This window comes from Molossus molossus, unplaced genomic scaffold (assembly GCF_014108415.1).
Source record: "Molossus molossus isolate mMolMol1 unplaced genomic scaffold, mMolMol1.p scaffold_m16_p_1, whole genome shotgun sequence".
Taxonomy (NCBI): Eukaryota; Metazoa; Chordata; class Mammalia; order Chiroptera; family Molossidae; genus Molossus; species Molossus molossus.
The window spans coordinates 85429679-85450944 of record NW_023425344.1 but is presented as its reverse complement, the minus strand read 5'-3'; the positions used below and the strand labels follow the sequence as shown (position 1 = coordinate 85450944).

At 50.0% G+C, this 21266-nt stretch overlaps 1 protein-coding gene across 2 annotated transcripts in view; it reads right to left on the bottom strand.

Moving 5' to 3' along the window:
- Positions 1-3511: 3511 nt before the first annotated feature.
- The window catches only part of HADH (hydroxyacyl-CoA dehydrogenase), a 49356-nt gene continuing 31601 nt past the window's right edge, over positions 3512-21266 (bottom strand). The window contains exons 4-8 of one of the 2 annotated variants that reach the window (XM_036241079.1): positions 19078-19204; positions 16042-16131; positions 11888-11960; positions 5170-5286; positions 3512-4264 (exon numbers count right to left, since the gene is read on the bottom strand). In XM_036241079.1, coding sequence (XP_036096972.1) covers positions 4146-4264; positions 5170-5286; positions 11888-11960; positions 16042-16131; positions 19078-19204 — 526 coding nt within the window. In that variant the 3' untranslated portion in view covers positions 3512-4145. Of the gene's footprint in view, positions 4265-5169; positions 5287-9915; positions 10485-11887; positions 11961-16041; positions 16132-19077; positions 19205-21266 lie in introns of those variants that run through there. The other variant, XM_036241089.1, reaches the window with a different exon arrangement.

Genomic DNA, 21266 nt, shown 5'->3' with positions numbered 1-21266 from the left:
CCGTGTCTACTCCTCCCTTCATTCCGCCCCACCTAGACCAGTAGGTGTGGGGAGCCTCAAGTGGTGATCAGAAACCCCAGAGTGTGGAGTCCCAAGAAGGCTGTGGTCACTGGGGAGGGAGGGGCTGCAAACGGCCAGTCTGTGAATGAGATGTGCTGTCCCTCCCTGATGGCCTGGGATTTGATACAGCTGTGATTATAATAAAAGGACGCTATAAGCTAGCTCCCTCCTAGCTAGAGAACTCCCAACACAGAGGAGACTTAACGGAAAGGGAAGACAACAGAGAAAAACCAAGACATAAGCATTAGGAACTACCACAGGCCTGACTGAAGGTCATGCCAGCCATTGGCAGAATCCACGAGACCGAGTGCTGCAAGGGCAGAGGGTCTCAGACCAGGGCTGTGGATAAACCAGTGTGGACAGCTGTGCAAACTCAGCTCTTGACCACCTCCCACCCCCATGCATCAGCTTTTCACCCGACGCCAGTTAAGCCAGAGCTGCTCACCTGCGGAGGCTCTCACTGCTGAGCCAACCTGGCCAGGGCAAAACCGACCACATTTTTCTAGTGGAAGGTCCCGTAAGGAGGCTGAGGTTCTCTCGGACACCGCAGCGGCTCCTGTCACGAAGGCCTGCATCGTCCCTCAGCCATGCGAAGGGGCTTTGCCCGGACAACCTACACTGTGACGGTGCAAGTTTCCCTTCTGTTCGGACTCCACCACTTCCCTAGCTGCATGTTAGGAACGTCTTTGGACCTTCTTGCTTACACACTTGCTTTTTTCCTGAGGTCTTCAGTCATCCAGTCTACCATCCACACATAAAAAGTAACTTGCCAGGGGACGGTCACCTCTCCCAGCTCATGGGACGTTTTCCCTCCTTAACCCTGCCCAGCACCTCCCCCAAAGCCTGGGAAGACCTTCCGGAGAGCTGTGGGTGGCACCTGGAGCCCCAGCACTCATGGTTTTACCCAGGTGGCCCCACAGCTTACGAGACTCCCTTTTTCTTCGGCCTGTTCTCAATGCTCAGCTCACTCCCCCGAGGGTAAAGTGTTCAGGCTGTCTGCAAGCCTGTAGGCCGAGGGAACTGTGGCTCCCTTCTGAACTGGGCAACGGGGAGAAGGGCTGTCACAATTCGCCTGTTATGCACCGTTACACTCAACATGTGATACCATCGTCTTGTTTGGGTCTTCCACAGCCTGATGAGCAGGGGCCAGCCTTCTGCCCATTCTGCCAGCACATCCAGAAGACAACCCCCTGAGGCTGCACAGCTAACGAAGCCCCTGGTACTGATCATTTATACAGTTACTTCAACAGCTGCAGTTGGTGATTTGAAATAAAGCACTGAACTTGTATCCATGATGGGGCATTTCTGTCTTTCAGCAGTTAAAATTTTGTTCTGCTATAGAAATAAAAATTGTGATTACAAAATACTGAAACTGATTTGAAAAACAGTTTACACAACCATATGGGTTGAAAACAGCAACGCTTCCATTGCTCAAAGCATTTTCAGGCTACTGTTTATGTAGCATCAATGCCTGTTTACGAGAAAATTAGCCCCACACGGTTAGTCACACCTTGCACTTTGGGTAGACTTAGTTAGTTCATTAGGTTTAAGGGGATTAAAATCAAGGTGGGACAAGACAAAAGCTTGTTTCAAATGTGTGAAAAGTGTGTCTTGAAAACCATGAGAAGGCATGGAAGATGCAGAAGCAGTGACTAACGTTAATTCTATCCTCTCTGTCGGTGACTGGTCGAGTCTGAAACGAGCTTCGGAAAGCTGGGTCACAACACGTACTACATGACGTACTCAGTGGGCAGTCATTTTATACCCCGATTTGGTACCGGTTTCTCAGTTCCAGATCTGGTCCCTCCTGGCCCCCATGTTGCACCACTGAACAGTCCTCAAACTGGAACTTACCTTACCACTGATGTCCAAGAAGCTAGCCAACCATTTCCCCCTGAAACGGTTATTAACGGTGAATCTTACGGACATTAAAGGGCCACAGTTTTTATCTTACAAAGACATCTTCGTAACCATGGAAACTCCTTTAGAGAGCACCATGTTGCTAAGCACAACTGAAGTCTGGGTGATGGCTATGCTCGGGGCTCACCTAGTTTTTCAAAAAGCCATTTTATCAATTGCATGGTTTTCTAACTTCATCTTTTATAGGAACATAAGCACTAAGAAGGGAGTATGGGAGAGAGTGGGGGAGGGTGGGGGGTATCCTCTTGCGCTTCCTTCAAGGGCTGGTGAAAGGTCCTGGAGGCTGTTGGGAGGCGAGAGGCCACAGCAGTGGAGCCAGGCCGGCAGCTCTGCCTGGACGGGTGTTGCTGAGCACAGTGGAGCCAGCCCGAGTGCTGGGCTCCTCCTGAGCTCGTTTGCAGTGCAGACCTCAGCAGAGGTCAGCAGCTGGTCCTCACTGCCGAGACCTTCCTTCTCCCCAGGGCGCTCTCGGCGGGACTGAGGGTGCCACCTTCAACTCCCGTGGTTAAGAGGATGTTCAGAGGCCAGACTTTTGACTTGCCAAAAGTGCATTTAAAAACCTCAGCCAGAAAAAGATCCTTGTGACCCACCCCCCTCATATCCTGGCAGGCTGACGGTCACATTGCTGAATTCTCTCTTCCCTGGAATTCAGTGGTCAAGAAAGAGCCTTGCCATTTTCAGGACGAGGGCCACATCCTGTGGGCACTCCAGCCAGAGGAGGAAACGAGGCCCCTCCAAATGCCAGAACGCACGTCAAAGGTCGGGAGCCAGCCTGGGAGCAGTGGGGCTGTCGGACCACAAGGGCGACCTTCCGTGATGGAGGCGTTGGTGGCATCACAGGTGCTTCCTTTCCTTCTTAGGAAATGTTTTCTAAGAATAGCCTAGAAGTTTCCTAAACCAGCTTCTACGTGTGATAAAAATGTCTATACATACTTATGTTCCTATTATGCTATTGTTAGATTGAAGAAAAGAATAAGTCTCCTTTAGTCAATCATAAAATAGAGGGGGACTCTCTCAACCATTACACTTATGCCCAGGACACCAAACAAGGGTGCCCATTTTGGGGACAGTCCTGTTTGAAAGTCTGGATTTGAAATTCCCAAATGTGCTCGTTTGAATTTAATTTTATCATCAAAACCTAGCTTAATCCTGGCTCTGCTACAAAATTTCTGGTGACCTTGTGCACATAACTCAGGGTCTTTGTTAATGAGGTCATTGGACCTCAGGGTTTCTGATGTCTTTCCAGCTTCAAAATTCTATCTTGGAAGACACTTTCTCAAACCAATGATTAAAAGAAGCTTGTGTTACATTATTTCTCTCTGTTGGCAAAGAAACAGATGTTCCTTAAAAGCTATTTCCATGCCCTTAGTATGGCTTGACTGGCAGGAACGCGCGGCCCGGCAGGCCCACGAGCGCCCCCTGCCGCTCCTCGGCCCTGCCACTCGGAACAAGATGGGCACAGCTCTCCCCTGAAGTACCAGCCTTTACTTTTATAACCATGTAAGCATATTATCATTTTAAATTACACAGATTTATTTCAATTCAAATTTTCACAGATTAAAAGATTGTTTATTAGAGCTGATGGAGAGACAGTCCGCAGTGATGATTTCTTATGAAAAATCATGAGATCATACTCATCATTCCTACTCATTCAGGTTTCGGGTGCGAAGGGAACCTCGCCCTGCAGGCCGGGCCCTTGGAGACGGTCCCGCAGGTCAGCAGCTGCGTCTCGATGCGATGCTGATACTGAGGCGGCAGACACGTGCCCTGCCCTGCGCTCCGCAGGCCGGGGAGGGTCTCCCGCGGGGAGAGGCCGTGCTGCGCACAGCACCTCCGCACGCACCTCCCGACGACAGGGACGGCCTGGGCCCTCCGTGGGCCCCGGCCCAGCCCGCTCGGAGGAAGTGCTTCCCCTCCACGAGTGAATCGGTTTGGCAATGCTTTACGAAAGTGACGAGGTTCCAAAGAAATGTTTGCTCCAAGGCACCGAGGGTGTAAAGCTTTTTAGAAAATACACAGAAAGGAACAGACTAAAAAAGGAATTCATTCCCAATCGAGCACTCCGCTGCGGCTGCGTGGGAGTGCGGCGGGCCAGAGCGTTCCTTCGGCCCGCGGGCAGCTGCGGTGCGGGCTGGCAGGGCCTTCCCGGGGCCGCAGGGCCCGCGTCACTTGTACTTGTAGTACCCTTCTCCAGTCTTCCTGCCAAACTTCTTCTCTGCAACCATCTTGTCCAAGGATGGGCTCAACTGAAACAGGGGGTTCTGTGAATCCATCGCATGCCACCCTATCGAGAAGAGGGAAGAGGGCTCAGGGTGAGTGCTGGCTTATTTTCACACTTTGGCACTCCCAGGGCAAGTCGAGAGGCAGAGCTTGAGGGGACGGGTCCCTACTTTGATGTGGGAGAGCCCCGTGGGTGTGGTGCCCCTAGGCCAACACAGCACGCAGAGGAAGGCTGAGGGGCGCAGCACGGGGTACCCAAAGGAGGTGCGCTGCCTGTCTCCCTGCCCACGCGGCTGGAGGCCTGGCTCCTGCCGGTCCAAACCCTGCAGAAATCACCGGCTCACCCGGGCTGGACTGCTCACCGGCACAAACAACCTTCAGAACACGCCAAGAACCTGAATTTGCTGCTACCAGTGCTTTGCATTCTCTTAACATTCGCGTTCAGGCTTCAAGTAGAACCTTCCTCTCTCCTCCCTTCCTCGACAGGCCAGTCTTAATAATCATTTTTACCGTCCCGGAGCCTCAGCAGTAAAATGGACACATTTTAACAAAGGGCCGTGCACCGACTGCAGTACGGAACACAGACCAGAAGGCGAGAGGGGCACACACATCGACGCCCTTTCCGGGCTTTCGCACGCGCTGTGGCTGAGTGACATGGAACCCCTGGGTGACAACGGGAGAAGGGTAAACAGGACCTTCTGTTTTATATTTGAAATTGCATGTGAATCTATGATGACTTCAAAGTTTAAAGTTAAAAGTAAAAAAGGTACCCTGTGAAGACTCTAGGCAGTCATATTTTCCTTCTCCTACCATCTCTCAACCTGACTCTTTACGCTAGTGTGGGCAGGACTTTGGAAAGTATAACTAGACCCCTTATAATTTGTTTTAATCAAACAGGCATTATAGTCATAGTTGAGAGAGATAACCTCAACTCATTTAGGAAAGACAACAGAGAATCCCAAGTCCTACCGTCCATGATGAACTTTACAGTATCCAGACCCACGTAATCGAGAAGCTCAAATGGGCCCATGGGGTACCCAGCTCCCAGCTTCATTGCAACGTCGATGTCTTCCTTGGAAGCGTCACCTGGGGAGAAGTGGGCAGCCCTGAGTTACCGCCATCTTTCCCACAGCGCTCCTTGTCAGGCCGAAAGTTCCAGAATTACTAGAGTTGTACATATTTGCACATTCAAAAAGATTCCGTCTCAGAAGTACATGCCAAACACGTCACAAGGCTTTCAAAGCTCTTCCACCACACTGTTCTGTAAGGAGACTTCTCCCATGGAGAGAGAAAGCCCCCACGACCTGGAAGCATTACTCTCTAGTGAGTTAGAATTTTCCAACCCTGGAATAACTTATTAAAATATCATTTAAAGCAGAGCAGATTTTTGATTGATAAGTGGACTTTTTTTTTTTAAAGAACTTAGTTTTCTGTTTTTGTATTTATTGTATGTGTGTTTCTGTTTTCCAGCTTTCCTGGTTTTACACGTAATGAGTCCTCCTCCGGAATCACGCTCATGAGTCCTTTCGTGGAGATAATGGTAGAAGAGAAGCCCAGACCTGATCCAGAATTGCCATGAAAATGCAAAAGTGTGTAGAGAAGACTAAGACAAGGGACAATATGCTTCTTCCTTGGAATTTCATCCCTAACACACTGTGCTTGGGCCCTAAGAGCTCTTTACAACAAACAGCCTGTCCCCTTTCTCCGAAATCAGAAATGGGAAGAGTTTGTAGTAACTGGCTATCTGGACTTTTGTTCCAAAGCATAAAGTAATGGTCAATTATACCAAAACGTTAAAATATTCAGAGAAGATTTCATACCTAAATATTTCAGATTTTGGGTCACGAGAAACAGGAACTACTTAAACATCTACAATGACAGTTTTAAAAAGCATAGTAACTACTAAAGTAATGCCAAAGGATTTCAAGGTAGTCCAGGGTGATGAAAATACCTGCCAATTATTTCATAAGGGTGACACTATTAGTATTCCACTAATTAGTCAACCAGAGGATCCTGAGAATCATGGTTTGAGTTTCAGGTTGTAAGAAAGCAAAGAGAGCAAAAATGAGCATATACATCTGCCTTATCAGGTGTCCTCATTCATTCATTCATTCATTCATTCATTCATTCATTCATCTTGCATTCGTATCTGTCCTGTGCCAGCACCCAGACTCAGAATGAGACAAAGAAAAACAAGACGAGCACTTGAGTTATGAGTACTCGTGATATAATGGGAGGACTCAGATGTGTGAACCAAAAATTTCACCATAACAAGTGCTAAGATTCACATAGCTGTGTGGGCAAAGATGGAGAGGTTTATTCACACTGCCATGACTCCACCAAAACCACACCAGGCCCAGGTCCTAAATGTCCTGAGGAGGACTCCCAGGGAAGAGCAGGCAGGGAAGGGCATGCTAGGCGGCAGGAACAGCCTGTGCAAAGGCAAGAATGAGAAAGAACATGGCAGCTGAAAAGTGGATTCTGCTCATAGAATTTCATTAAACCCCAAGGTTTCTATGGTGTCAGAACCAGAATGCTGAAATGACAGCCTGGCACATTCCTCTGGCTCAGCACCTGCTGTTCCCTGTGCCTGCTGCTCAGTGTCCTCAGACATCCGACATCTGCAGGCCTCTGCTCAGAGCACCATCTCTCTCCAGGCATACGAACGAGCGACTGTCAGGACTCCAGCCTGGGACCCCTGCCATCTTTCTCAGAGATTACTGGTCGTACCCTAACATGCTATCCTTTGGTTATTTACTAGGGACTGTCTCCTCTCATTAGAATATAAGGTCTCTGGGGGGAGACATCTCATAGCATAATGGTTCCAACTTACCTAAAGCCATTTTTAATCTAATCTATATTTGAGGAGAGGCGATGAACCCTAGAGGCAAAACTGTAATTCCTGATTCAGACTCACTTGACTATTTCAAAAAAATAATATAAAGACAGCATATCATTAAAAAAGAAACTAAACAGTTTTATAGCAAAACCCTAAAAATTCTATTCTGAGTAATAGAGACAAAGAGACAAAAAGAAGAAAGAGAACACTCACACAGACCTGGGTGCCATGTGAGAGTTAAATGTGGTATTGTGTTTTAGACCAATAGTTCCTAACCTTCTTTCCAGTAAAGTACTTCACTGAGAATCTGACACCCTCTCCGAAGAAAAAGTACATCCATGCAAAATCTCGCCTCAGCCTTAGGAGGCTCTTGGGACCCTCCCCCCAGTGAAGAGCCCTCCACTCTGACAACAAGGAAAAGCTTCCGCAGTGACCTCCCAGATCTTCTGCAGCCTGGGAATCTGGGACCTGCCCCATCAGGGCTTTTGCTGGCTCATCAGCACCACCTACCAGTCATCCTTCTAGGCATTAACCATCACCAGGGTCCCAGCGACAAGGACCAGAACCTCTGCGCGGCCACCATTCCTTTATTCAGCAGCAGTGTCCGCAATGACTGTCCTCCACCAGCACTCTGGGGGTATGAAGATGAACACCGGGACACTGCCACCGAAAAGAGCACAGAAGAAAGACACCTGCCATGGCACGGAAAAAGAGGGGCGACTGTCCCATGGGCGAGCCAGAGTGTGAAGACACTGTGCCGATACAGATCAGGCCAAGCCCGCAGCACTGAGGGTAGTGGGCGGGGCCTGTGAGAAAGGGGGTAAGGTATGTGGTGCTGAAGGCAGGGGCCAGGGGTGAGGCTAGCGGAGGTCCTCTGGCAGGGGCACTGTCCTTGGTGACCTCAGAACCACTGGCTATGTCCCGAGCGGGGGAGAGACAGTGTGAGCAGGACATCACAGTGACTGGGGGACAGACTCATGGCGCTCCGTCACCTGTGGCCCCATCACCCTGCCAGAGCTGGCCGTGGCCTGGCAGAGCGGGATCTGCTGGGGACAGCTATCTTATACTGGGCACCAGCCTGTTCAAAGGTGTGGAGAGTGAGCTCTGACCCACAGGGATAAGGGTGCCTGACCCCACCAATCAGGCCTTAGCTACAGTGGGAATGGATGAGGGCAACAGAAAGCGTGAGAACAGAAGCTGAAGGACACTGAGGAAGAAGGCCGACGCAGGCGCCCGAGGCTGAGGGCAGAGGTGAGCGTGGTGGACGCCTGGAGACACACGGGGAGTTGGTGACAGTGCTGGTGGCAGCCTGTGTCTTTCTACGAGTGTTTGGCTGCCCAGGAGGCCTGAGCAGACGATGACTGAGGTGACCCCTGCCGGGATACCCCACCCACCCAAAGCAGCACTGCCAGCCCGTCTCTGTGGAGCACTCCCGGCACAGACTGTGTCCCCCAAATTCATATGCTGAAACCCTCCCCCCAGTGCAGTGGTATGAAAAGGCGGTGCCTTTGGGAAGTGGTCAGGACTAGATGAGGCGATGAGGGTGGAGGCCCCATGGAAGGGATCAGAGCCCCTCTGTGAGCTGTTTCCTCTCTCCGCAGCCTCCACGGAGGGCACAGCGTGAGGCCGGCAGCAGCTTGCAACTGGACCCTCACCAGGACCCAACCCTGCGGCCACCCTGATCTCGGACTTCCAGCCTCCAGAACTGTGAGAAATAAATGTGTTATGTGGTCTTATTGGAGCAGCCCGAGCAGACCAGGACAGTGCTGTGGAGAGCTCTCCTCAGTTCAGGAAAGGCCGGCTACACAGTCAGTGGCTTCACTGTGACTCTGCTGCTGGGCCCTGGGGCTCCCCTGCTGCGTGGGGCAGAGAGCACGCACTGTGTCCTCACCCCCAAGGGCAGCATGACACTTTCAGCAAGCATGGCAGAGAAGACCAGCCAGGAAAAGATGCAAGGCAGCATGAACACCTTGGCTGCCCCAAGGAGCCCCACTGAGGCAGGCTGGGTAGCACTGGGGAGCTGGGCTGACAGGGAGGAATCAAAAGTGACAAATGAACAGACGTGACAGGCAAGAGAGGGATGATGCACAACAGCTTCAGGTTTCAAAGGAGAAAGGACACAGGTCAGCCAGCTGCTCAGCGCAGACAAATGCAACCGGGGTGGCAGGTGTGCACCTCACACCTGTGTTGGCTGAAGGAGGGCAGAACCTTGAGGCAGCAGCAGGGTCTTGGTAAGAAGCCTGAGGTGTGACTGAGGACTGCAGATCACAGCAGGGCTTGCTGGGAGAAGGCCCCGCCCCAGACATCACCCAGCTGCTCCAGAAGCACAGGCTGCGGCTCCCAGGCCCCGAGCAGGCAGCGGCGGGAGAGGCAGAGGGACGCCAACGACAGGGTGCCGAGGGCAGCCTCGAAGGCAAACTAAGAGCACCTCCCCCGCAGGGTCAGCTTCGTCTCACAGGCCACTAGTGACAGTGAGGGTCAAAGGAATGCACTGGTTCAGAAAGGGACCGCTGCAGGGAGTAGGGATAGAAGACAAGAAAATGACTTTCAACTCACAATCAGATACATGGTACATTTGCAAATATATCAAAGTGACAGTATGTTTCAGTGTGAAAAACACCATTAGGAGGTGGATCACCCACGTGCTATATTCTAACACATCACATTACAAAACCAACCCTGCCTTTCAAGGTCGGGCAAAACACTTTTCACTTCTTCCGAGGTGTAATTAGGCATATTTGTTGATAGATAAACACAGAAGTGTTGGTTTGATCTTGGAGCAAAAGTGAGGCAAATGCTCCCATGAGACACAGAGAAAAGTTTTAATATTTAAAGCAGATTTTGAGGAAGCAAATGTGCTTTCATCTCTCTGGAAGAGCGGGTATAAACGTTTTGTTTCAAAATGACATTCTCAGAAACAAGCATTTGTGAAGTAATTGGAAACAATTACACTTACTTTTTATCCAGTCCTATTAAGGCCTCTTTGCCTTTGAAGCTGACATGATAGTTACCTTTCCAGAAATGTGGTGGGAAGGAAGGCGGGAGGATACATGACATTTTATAACCTGGACCAGGTCCCAAGTCTTATATTTCTATCAACAAGTACTGAGGAAACATTTTAGACTAATCTTAAGGTTAAAAAAGCCCCAACCTGCACCATGGCATCATTGGTAAGGCCAGACAGAGCTGTCAGAAACAGTCCTAGGCACATATCAGTCTTGTTACTTACTTCCTATCACACAGACACAATTTTAGAACCCGAAGAAAAGCTGAAGGTGACCTAGCCCAGCGATTTTTACATTATTACTATTATTTTAAGCAATAAACTTTTTAACTCAAAGCAGAGATGCAAGATATAAATCTGGGCTGGCCGTGCAGTTGCTGGAATGACAGTGGAGGGTCCCAGAGCCATATCTCAGAGGCCTCACAGGGAGTCCAGGGGGCCCTGGAAGCACAGTGACAAAGGTACCAGGGTCAGGGTGAGGCTGACTCACACAGCTAGAAAACAGGCTCTCCTTCCCTGCTCTGCATTGCCCGTCCTTCCTGCAGACCCTATCCGAGGGCTCCCAGAGAGCATGCTCCCAGACCTGCAGACCCTGCCCGGGGATTCCCAGAGAGCATGCTCCCAGACCTGCAGACCCTGCCCGGGGATTCCCAGAGAGCATGCTCCCAGACCTGCAGACCCTGCCCGAGGATTCCCAGAGAGCATGCTCCCAGGCCTGCAGACCCTGCCCGGGGACTCCCAGAGAGCATGCTCCCAGACCTGCAGACCCTGCCCGAGGACTCCCAGAGAGCATGCTCCCAGACCTGCAGACCCTGCCCGAGGACTCCCAGAGAGCATGCTCCCAGACCTGCAGACCCTGCCCGGGGACTCCCAGAGAGCATGCTCCCAGACCTGCAGACCCTGCCCGAGGATTCCCAGAGAGCATGCTCCCAGACCTGCAGACCCTGCCCGGGGACTCCCAGAGAGCATGCTCCCAGACCTGCAGACCCTGCCCGAGGATTCCCAGAGAGCATGCTCCCAGACCTGCAGACCCTGCCCGAGGACTCCCAGAGAGCATGCTCCCAGACCTGCAGACCCTGCCCGAGGATTCCCAGAGAGCATGCTCCCAGACCTGCAGACCCTGCCCGAGGACTCCCAGAGAGCATGCTCCCAGACCTGCAGACCCTGCCCGGGGACTCCCAGAGAGCATGCTCCCAGACCTGCAGACCCTGCCCGGGGACTCCCAGAGAGCATGCTCCCAGACCTGCAGACCCTGCCCGAGGACTCCCAGAGAGCATGCTCCCAGACCTGCAGACCCTGCCCGGGGACTCCCAGAGAGCATGCTCCCAGACCTGCAGACCCTGCCCGAGGATTCCCAGAGAGCATGCTCCCAGACCTGCAGACCCTGCCCGAGGACTCCCAGAGAGCATGCTCCCAGACCTGCAGACCCTGCCCGAGGATTCCCAGAGAGCATGCTCCCAGACCTGCAGACCCTGCCCGAGGACTCCCAGAGAGCATGCTCCCAGACCTGCAGACCCTGCCCGGGGACTCCCAGAGAGCATGCTCCCAGACCTGCAGACCCTGCCCGGGGACTCCCAGAGAGCATGCTCCCAGACCTGCAGACCCTGCCCGAGGACTCCCAGAGAGCATGCTCCCAGACCTGCAGACCCTGCCCGGGGACTCCCAGAGAGCATGCTCCCAGACCTGCAGACCCTGCCCGGGGACTCCCAGAGAGCATGCTCCCAGACCTGCAGACCCTGCCTGGGGACTCCCAGAGAGCATGCTCCCAGACCTGCAGACCCAGCCCAGGGACTCCCAGGGAGCATGCTCCCAGAGCACCGCTCCAGCCTGGCTTAGGAAGCTACCTCGTTCGTACAGCCGGATTGCTTCCATGAGGTATGGCACAAGCAGACGGTTCACAATAAACCCAGGTGTGTCCTGTTTTAGGAGACAAAAATACAAGACAGGTACATTTTCACTGAACTGTATCTCTCCCTGGATTACATTGCCCATATTTATGAAGCTATACATTTTCAAAACTTGTTCTGAAGTAGCAGCACAGCCTTACTTCTACTTTACATAACAATTTACCCTACAATCATAGGACTTAAAATAACCAGTGCCCCCACTGCATGGATCCTGAAATAAAGTTAGATCAATAAAGGGGGTCATCAGAAGAGCACGGCTTTGGGGGCAGGCAGATCTGGGCTCAAATTCTAGCCCTTCCAGACCTTGCATGCCCTAAAATTCAGTTTCATCATCTGTGAAGGGGAGTGGTCGTTTCTCCGTGGCAGCTGCCCTACCCTCAGCCCCCTGCCTCCTCCCCTCTCCCATACCCCTTTCAGGAATCTGGAAAAAGTAACACTCAAGCTCCTACCACCTCACAGGTGCAGCACCTCTCCCGGCCACTCAGGACTTTATCCTGTGTCAGCGCACAGTGTGGTGAGATGGTGGAGCAGGGGACAGGTTCTGGGACAATGAACCTGAGACCCACCAATGGCCTTTCACACACACCACCTAGGACCCTGGGTGACCCCTTCCACTCTCTCCCTCCACATGGAAATGCGTCCTCATCTCCCTGGGAGGACTAGTGTGGGATGTGGATTCACCGACTGATCTCTTAGGGGGCTAGTGGGGCAGGCCGCAGTGGTCATCTTTTGGTGGTATTTGTGTGAAACTGATTCCATTAATTAAATGGCGTCCTCTCTTTTAACAAAAAGCTGTGATCTCTCTGTAGGCAGGGGTCCTCACCCTGGCTTTGGGTCCCATTTCTACCACACACTAGGTGATCCGTAACATCTAATTAAAGACGACCAGCCCTGCACACCTCCTACAGCTAACCTAACGCGTGTGGTACCCCTGGGCAGCGAAGCCACAGGGTTTGTACCTCCTTTCAAACTGTTTCCTGCCCCATCTCCCAGGAATATAGAGATGCACAAAAGAGCCTTATCAGTTTAACCAAGGTTATGTTAATGAAACAATGTGGATTTTATAGACGGGCAAAAGTTTTTCAACTTTAAAAAGTTTATTACAGAAACTCAAGACAGGGTACCCGAGTATATGAAGCACACCGTGTACGAGGTGAGAAGTCACAAAGCAGCCTGGGAAAAATATCTGCTCCACTTAAAATATATAAGGTTTTTCCATAGATAGAGATAATATTGTCTACATAAAGAGCTTGAAATCAGGCTAAAACTCACAAAATATTTAAACACACTACTAACCAAAGAAATATTCACTAGAACAAAATAGCATTTGCCATTAAGATGATTGGAACGGATTTTCCCTATGAAAACACTCAGTGCTGTTCAGGATGCTGAGAGAGATACTCCCATAATGTTAGTGGGCTGTAAAGAGGCATTGTCGTTGAATGAAGAGATGTCTTTTTTTATCCTCACCTGAGGACATTTTTATTTTTTTGCATTTATCTTCAGATAGCGGGGGAGGGAGGGGAGATAGGGAGGAAGAGAGAGAGACACATCAAGTGGCTGCCACCCACACAACCCTAACCAGGGCCGGGGACAAACTGCAACTGAGATATGTGCCCTTAGCGGGAACCGAACCCAGGACTCTATGGTCCGCAGGCCGACGCTCTAACTGCTGAGCGACATCAGCCAGGGCGAAGTGATGTCATTTTATGTAATCGTACAGCTTACACTGTTCATGTTCTTTTATGAACTTACTAAATATACTTTACTATAATTATGTGCCTGGCATTGTTCTAAGTACTTTACAAATATTAACTCATGCCCTGTCTAGGTGACTCAGTTGGCTGGAGCTGTCCTGTACACCAAAAAGGTTGTGGGTTTGATTTCCGTCAGGACACATACCTAGGTTGTATGTTCGATCCCCAGTCGAGGAGCGTAAGGGAAGGATGTGGGAGAGGAGTATGTGTTTCTCTCTCACATAGATGTTTCTCTCTCTTCTCTTTCCCTGAAAATCAGTAAAAACATATTCTCAGGTGAGAATTAAAGGAGTGTGTGTGTGTGTGTGTACTATCATTACCTCTTTGTGAGGTAAAGGACACTGAGGCACAGAGAGGTTAAGTAACTTGCCCAAGGTTACACAGCTAATAAGTGTCAGAGCCAAAATGTGAACCCAGTCAGGCTGGCTCCAGAGTCCATAGCCTTAACCTTTACACCCTGTGAAGTCTCACTGTGAAAACAGACACACTGCAGGCATATTAATACCATTCTTCTATGTCAGATGTTAGTAATTACCAGTACAATCCTATAGTCAGTCCAAATCCAGTCCCCCGCCTGTAAATAAAGTTTTATTGGCACACAGCCATGCTCATCCCAGCACGTGTTGTCTCTGCTGTTTTCCTGCAACAGCAGCAGGACTGAGAAGCAGCAGAAACCAAGAGCCCTAAAATACCCACTGCTGGCCCTTCACCTGAGAGCCTGCAGACCGTGTTTATGTGGCTGCCCTACCTTGTCTGGATGCCTCACCAACAGCCTGAATAATTGACCCAGAAAGACTCCCAGGAAGCACTAAGGTCTAGCCTAGAGGAAGTGTTCTGGATGATATAACAAAGGTAATTTTATGGGACAAAGCGTTCCCATCCTGCGCCTGCCGTGGCTACCCCAGTGAGGACAGCCCTTGCTCTCCAGGGGTCAATGACTACGCTGCTGCAGACGGTCACTGCTCGTCCACACGCCCCTTTCAGAGCCAGCGCTGGTCTGCTACACGCCGTTCTTTCTAACAACTACTCCTCCCTGCCCCTCGCCCAGCACAAACGGGTAAGAAGGTACAATTATAATACCTGGTTAGTAACATGATTTTTTTAAAATCCAGATTTAAAACTGCAAAACTAAACAAACAAAAAAGTGAGTGTTAAAAACGTGAGACTCCTTGATAACCGACACCCCTGGGTGGGGGGCTGGCATGTACGGTCTGCTCTTTCCGGCCTCTGGGGCCACGTCAGCAGATGACCTAGATGATCCGTGAACAACGTGCGTCTTCACGGGCTAATACAGTACAGTGAGTTCAACCTTGAGAATCTCTTAGAAAGCAAAGCAGGCTGTGAAAAGAACCACAGTGATGTAAAAGATTATGGTCAAAAAAGCAGGTATTAACGGCCTTCTGTGACACACCTGCCTCTTGAGAAAACTGCCAAGTCCTCAGAAGTGTTGTCCCGCCCTGGCCGGTTTGGCTCAGCGGTTAGAGCGTCGGCCTGCGGTCCTGAGAGACCCGGGTTCGGTTCCCGCTAAGGGCACGTACCTCGGTTGCAGTTTGTCCCCGGCCCTGGTCGGTTGTGCGGGTGGCGACCACTCGATGTGTCCCTTCACGTTGATGTTTTTTTCTCTCTCTCTGTTCCTCTCTCTCCCTCCCACTCTACCTGAACAAAAAATGGAAAAATGTCCTCGGGTGAGGATTAAAAAAAAAAAAAAAGAAGTGTCGTCCCTAAATTTGGGGAGAACTGAGGAGGAGCTAAACATATGGAGAGACTGAAGGTAACCGAAGTGAAGCAGTGGAGAGCAAGTGGGTGACGTCACAGCTAATAATTGGGCATCTTAAGTCAGGGAGAAAGGCTGAGGCCTCCATTCTACCTCACTTCTCGCTGAAAACTACACAACACAAACCACATGCAACAGTCCAGTGAGAACCAGCTTTTCTACTGCAGCCCAGGGCGGGTGGCTGCTCCCCTCACCACCCGACTGTGTGGTGCTCTTGCCAACCGCGAAGCCCTAGCGTTCTGTCTGGGATGCACGTGTCCATCAGGCTGTGCTGGACACACAGGGTAGTTCTGGCTCCCTGGGGCCCAGAAGCTAAAGCTGATGGGGTAACAAAATCCATTTATGGAAACATGGCTGCTCGTCAACAGTTGGCTGGGCCCATTTGGATGTCAGACTGCCCATCTGGTCTTGGAGAGCTGGAAAGGAGGCGTAGCTCGCTCTTCACAGCCGTGGACAGCACACATGCCCCATCTCCTCCTCATTCCCCTGTGCAAGACTGCTACCTGGAGTAAGTCAGGTTCCAGGGAAACCACCCCCTTCCCAAGCTACTCATACTCTACCTTGCAAGTAACAGGATGCTTTCCCAGGCTTTTGCTGAAGTCTATCAGAGATTCAAATGTCTTCTGGCTGGTCATTGGTGTTTTAATAACCTGCAAATGCAAAGTGGAGAAGAATCATGGCCAAGAGTCAGTAGACAATTTTAATAGAACAGCTCAAGAAACACTGACCAAAAGCATCCACACAGACAGCAAAAATAGTTTTTGTTTCAGAACAGAAGGATCTCAAGACAGAAACAAAATGTTCACCAAAATGCCCACTTTAAGACAGTGAAGAACTGCAGAATACACACGATCAAGGCTTAAAATATAAACATGAGTGTACGTGTAGGAGAGTTTTACAGGCTTTGTTGCTGAGACAGACTTGGGCTGACATCCCAACTGCACCACGTACTGGCCCTGTGACGGCATGTTCTATGGACTGAAAGACACTGAAATCTCCCCCTGTCTGAGGAACTGAGGTGAGACTGATGAGATGAGGAGTGAGGCGTGATGAGCAGCCCTGGCAGGTATAGGTGCCCAGTGAACCCTGGCTTTTGCTGGTGTTTTACTTGCTACTGTTCACTACTCTAGGGAGGTAACTAGAAGTCTGCTAGAGTATGATGGTTGCCCTCAAAGACTCTGCATAGAGTCCCAGCTTCTCTCAGTAGACAGGAGGAGTCCCAGAATACTCAGTGATTTGGCCAAGTCACAAGTCTGTTGGCCTTCGAGAGGAGTGTCTCCCCATTATTGCCCCCTCTCATGCCCAGATGCCCCAGAGCCTAAAGCCTCCCTCTGCTTCAGAACAGTATCACCACAGAGGAAGACTTTCATGTCCAGCAAGCAGGGCCAGGGCTGGGGCTGGCCGCCTGCCAGGCACTTCGGAAAGGTGCCTGCAGTCTTTGGACCTCCTACGAGGTGCAGTGCAAGGTCCAGTGACAGTACCAAGCACCATGCCTGGCAGTCGAGAGAATTTACCTGTCAGGAGTTAGACTTTGGCAAGGGGAGAGAGAGCCAAGTGAATCGATACTTTAAAAAAAAATTATATATATATAACTTAAATGCCAGTTAAGGAGCTTCAATGAGAGTCAAAGCAAACAGGCTTGGCTTCCACATCAGGCCCTTTCTATGAGCTTAGGCAAGCCAGACCAGCCCTCCGTGCCTCCAGCTCTCCTACGGAAGGGAATACAGACACGACACGTCCTCCCTGTGGCCGGAGTGCTGTGTGGCCTATTGAGTGCGTGCCTGTGCAAGAGGAAAGGTGTACATAAGTGAACAGAATTATCACCATCCGTGTTTTAATGTGAGCACAGCTTGGGGTGTGGCGGGGTGCTAGGACATTAAGGGACATCGATGAGTGGGACAGAATGCAGCATCATGAAGATGGGGATGAGGACCGGGAGGAACCATGCAGACACTGGTCAGCAGGCATCAAAATCAAACAGCGGTCTGAGCTGACCCGAAGGAGTCTTCCAAAGTCCCCACCAGAACCACACAGGTGAAGCTAGGGCAAAGGCTACTCATCGTGGATTTTAAAAGTAATTTGTTGGTTTAAAGAAATCAATGGCAGAGGTTTTAAACAGGAGGGCTGCATATTCAGTCACTCAACAAACAGCAATATGCTACAGATAATCTGCTTACAGCTCCAACAGTCTGCAAAGAAGAAACAGACACATGTCCAGTGCTAAGGAAAAGAGAAGAGCCGCTCAGACGTACGCGAGAGCTCATGTTAAATAAAGACCGAGTAGAGAAGAGCTCTTTTAGAAAATACTTTCTACAAAATGCTAACATTTGCTAATAAGCACTAGCTGTTAACAACCAACGTGCAACATTTCCAAAGACACAGATGGACATTATCAGATAAATGCGGTCAAAAACATTATTAGAGTTTGAAGTAAATCTATAAAATGTGTCTTTATCTCCAAAACACATCTGTGCATGATACAGTAACTAAAGAAAGTAATTAGTCCCCAAGTACTGAAATGTTAAAAATTCCATTCCACTTCTTTTGCTCTTTTCTGCATAAAAGAGGACAAATGTGGTTTTGTCTATTCCCTGCACCCCGCTCCCCTCCTTTATTCCTCAATGTCTTCAAAACAGCCTTAGGGAATGGGGTAAATTGGAAGAAGCTGAGGAGCAATGTTAGTAGAACAGAGACTCCTATCGCAAGTTGGGTCAGAACTGTCACTTGACAGAAAACTATGGGAAAATATGGTCCTCGTTCACCTAGAAGCTAATGCTCCTGCTGGCGCGGGGGTGGGGGGCAGGGATGAGGGATAAAGGAAGGAAGGGCCCTGGAGGAGCAGGCAGTGGAGAAAACATCCTGAGACACTCTCCCAGGAGGCTCGCAGGGCTCCGGAGGTCTGCCCGGCTCCACGTCCCCCACACTTCGCACGGCAATAAATTCTCAACCTCACAACAAATGCTACTTTAATAGCAGCTGTTCCTCAGACCCTGTAATTAGTCCCCTGTAAAAGGCAAGTTGCCACATTTCAGGTACCAATTGTCTATTGTGACTCCATCTCCATCATCCCCAAGTCTCCACGCAAACAGAAGCAGCCCAGCCAGGAAGGCTGGGGCAGCCCTCCCTGGGCACTCCCTTCCACCTGTGGGTCTGTGGTCAGGAGGTTCAAGGCTATCAGGAGCTCTTTAAGTAGCTCTGATCACAATACCCAAGAGATGTGCCTCAATCTGGGAACAATACTGAGGCCCTATTAAGTGGGACCGAATTCACCCCAGGAGTGGTGGACGAGGTGGTGATAGTGGCTCGTGTGTAAAACCAGGCCGTCCAACAGGAATTCCATCTACAGCCTGCAGCAAAAGGGTCTCATCAAGCCAGTGGTCTTTAGTGTAGCCTTCCCACCAGCTACCGCATAAACAAGTAACTGACATTCCACAAAGTTAACAGCCCTCCTGGACATCACGGGTCAGAACACAGGGCTGCGAAGAAACAAAAGCACAGAGGCCTTCCTTCGGCTCTGGAAGGGCCGGCTATGGTCAGAGGAGCAGGACCGAGAGCTGGCAAAGCAAGCAGACACGCACAAGCAGGCACCCACTGACCTCCACGAGCTTCATCATGGGCACTGGATTGAAGAAGTGGAGCCCGGCGAAGCGGTCCTGTCTGGTGGTGGCATTGGCTATGTTCGTGATCTGCAAAGACGAAGTGTTGCTGGCAAAGATTGTGTGTCTGTGGAGAGAAAGACGGGGGTTATCAGCAAGAGCCCCATCTCGGGAACACTCAGGCCTACTCTCGAGTGCGATGCGCGAGGCAACCGCTTCCTGCCCAGACCTGCTGTTCTGACCCCGGAGAAGTCAGAGGAAAGAAATGTCTTCATAAAAGATGCTGAAATAAAGTGACTTGCTTCATTTAATTTTAAAATTTTATATTAATTTAAAAGTTACCTGTTCTAAAGGTGTAATCTTTGCCAATCTTTCCTTAATTTTATTGAGCAAAATTTCTCCTCTCTACTTGTATTAATTAATTTTCATGGTGTGTGAGGGGGAAAAAGGAGGCAGCTACTTAAACAATCTCAGTCACAAAATAAAACTCTAAGCGATCAAAGACTAAGCAAAGAATGTCGGATGCACCACAGACCCTCAAATGAAAAATGTAAAGAAATCTGAATTCTCAGCTAGAAACATCAGATAAGAAACTTGAAGATTTACCGTGAGTAAAAAGCTTTACTTTTCCATTGAATGGGAACTGAAATGAAAAGAGAAGAGAACAACCTGGTCCAAAAGCAATTTTAAGGTTCCATAAGTAGAACTGGGGAAGAAAAGATACTTGTATACATGTCATAAATGTAGTTCAAGATGTTCTACTCCTAAAAACACACCACCATCTTCTTTTGTGCATATTGAATATTACTAATTTTAAAAAATACATACTGAGTGAAACCAAATTTAACTTAAGACCACAAGAAAGAGGGATGCCAAGGGAAGGACGGGCAGATCTTCAGACAGGCAAGCTTCCAGGCTTCCCTATGGTGCCACCTAGTGGGTGAGTGTACACAGAACAGCCTCATGCTAATTAGAAACACAAAGGCCTGGCACAGGAAGTCCCTCAGACTAGATTTCAGGGTTTCTGATTAACAAAATGCAATACTACAATCTGCCTGAATTCAGGGGCAAGTGGGAGGAGGGGCAGAAGAAACAAGTAATTTGGAAAGAGGAGAGAAGAGTGAGGCGAAGGGAGAAGCCAGTGTGGCTAGCCATGGGCCGGGGGGAAGAGTCCTCAGCCAGAAGAGTGCTTCACTTTTAAGGCACTACAGCACCCACCTTTCTCAAATAACGTCCAAGTTAGCCAATATACAAGCCAGGTAGAGAGGTTTCCCCTCCTCCCCTTTTTTAAAGTTTTAAAATTCTTGTCAAGTCTTGCTTTTTGGTTAGAGGAAATAAGAGAAACTACTGCTCGCCACAGAAGGCAACGTGAAAAGATCCTCTGCAGTAAGAGGTGGCTGCCGCAAACCGCACACCCTGAGCCACAGCAGCAGGAGCGGGCAGGCTGTTTCCACTGGTATTTCAGGACATTTGAAAGGCAGCCCCCAAATGCCAGTGTACAGAGTATAAACTTGTGGATCAGCAGAGTGATGGGGAGGTGGCAGAAAGATAAGTCTCTTCTCTTTGTTAGGGGCAGGGCCTCTCCAGACACCAGGCCCTATGGCTCTGACAGCTGACATTCCAGCTATGCAAGGGTCTCTCTTTAGCCACTGCTCACTGGTGGCTACCTAAGAATTACTTTTATCAGATAACCTTATTTTGACTTTCAGTTCCAACAAAGAAGGGTGAGTGCGGCCAAATGAAACAGAAGGAGGATATGAATGAGTCAGTCAGGTGTCACAACCACCAAAAGCCAAGAGTCAAGCACAGCAGAAGGCTCGACTCAGAACGTGAGCTGCACGTGTGCACAAGCTTGCTGACTGTGCACAGAGTCCTGAGCCCCAGGCACCTGACCTTCCTGGGGCTGGCTGTTCTCTCCCACGCTCTGCCAGAAGCCTGGTCAGAACTTAATGCTCCTTTAATACTCACAAGACTGTTTCGATTTAATACAGATAAAGCTCAAAACATGAGAGTTCTGGGGAACTTAGTATAGACAGAGGCCTCTCCTTCACTTACACCATTGTTAGTTCCCCCCAAATCAGGGGGACACATGAAACTGCTTTGAGGTTCCTCAGCAGACATGGAAGGACATGCCTAAGCCTCCTCCATCCTCTGGCTGGAGAGGGTCCATGCTCCAGATGCTGCAAGAG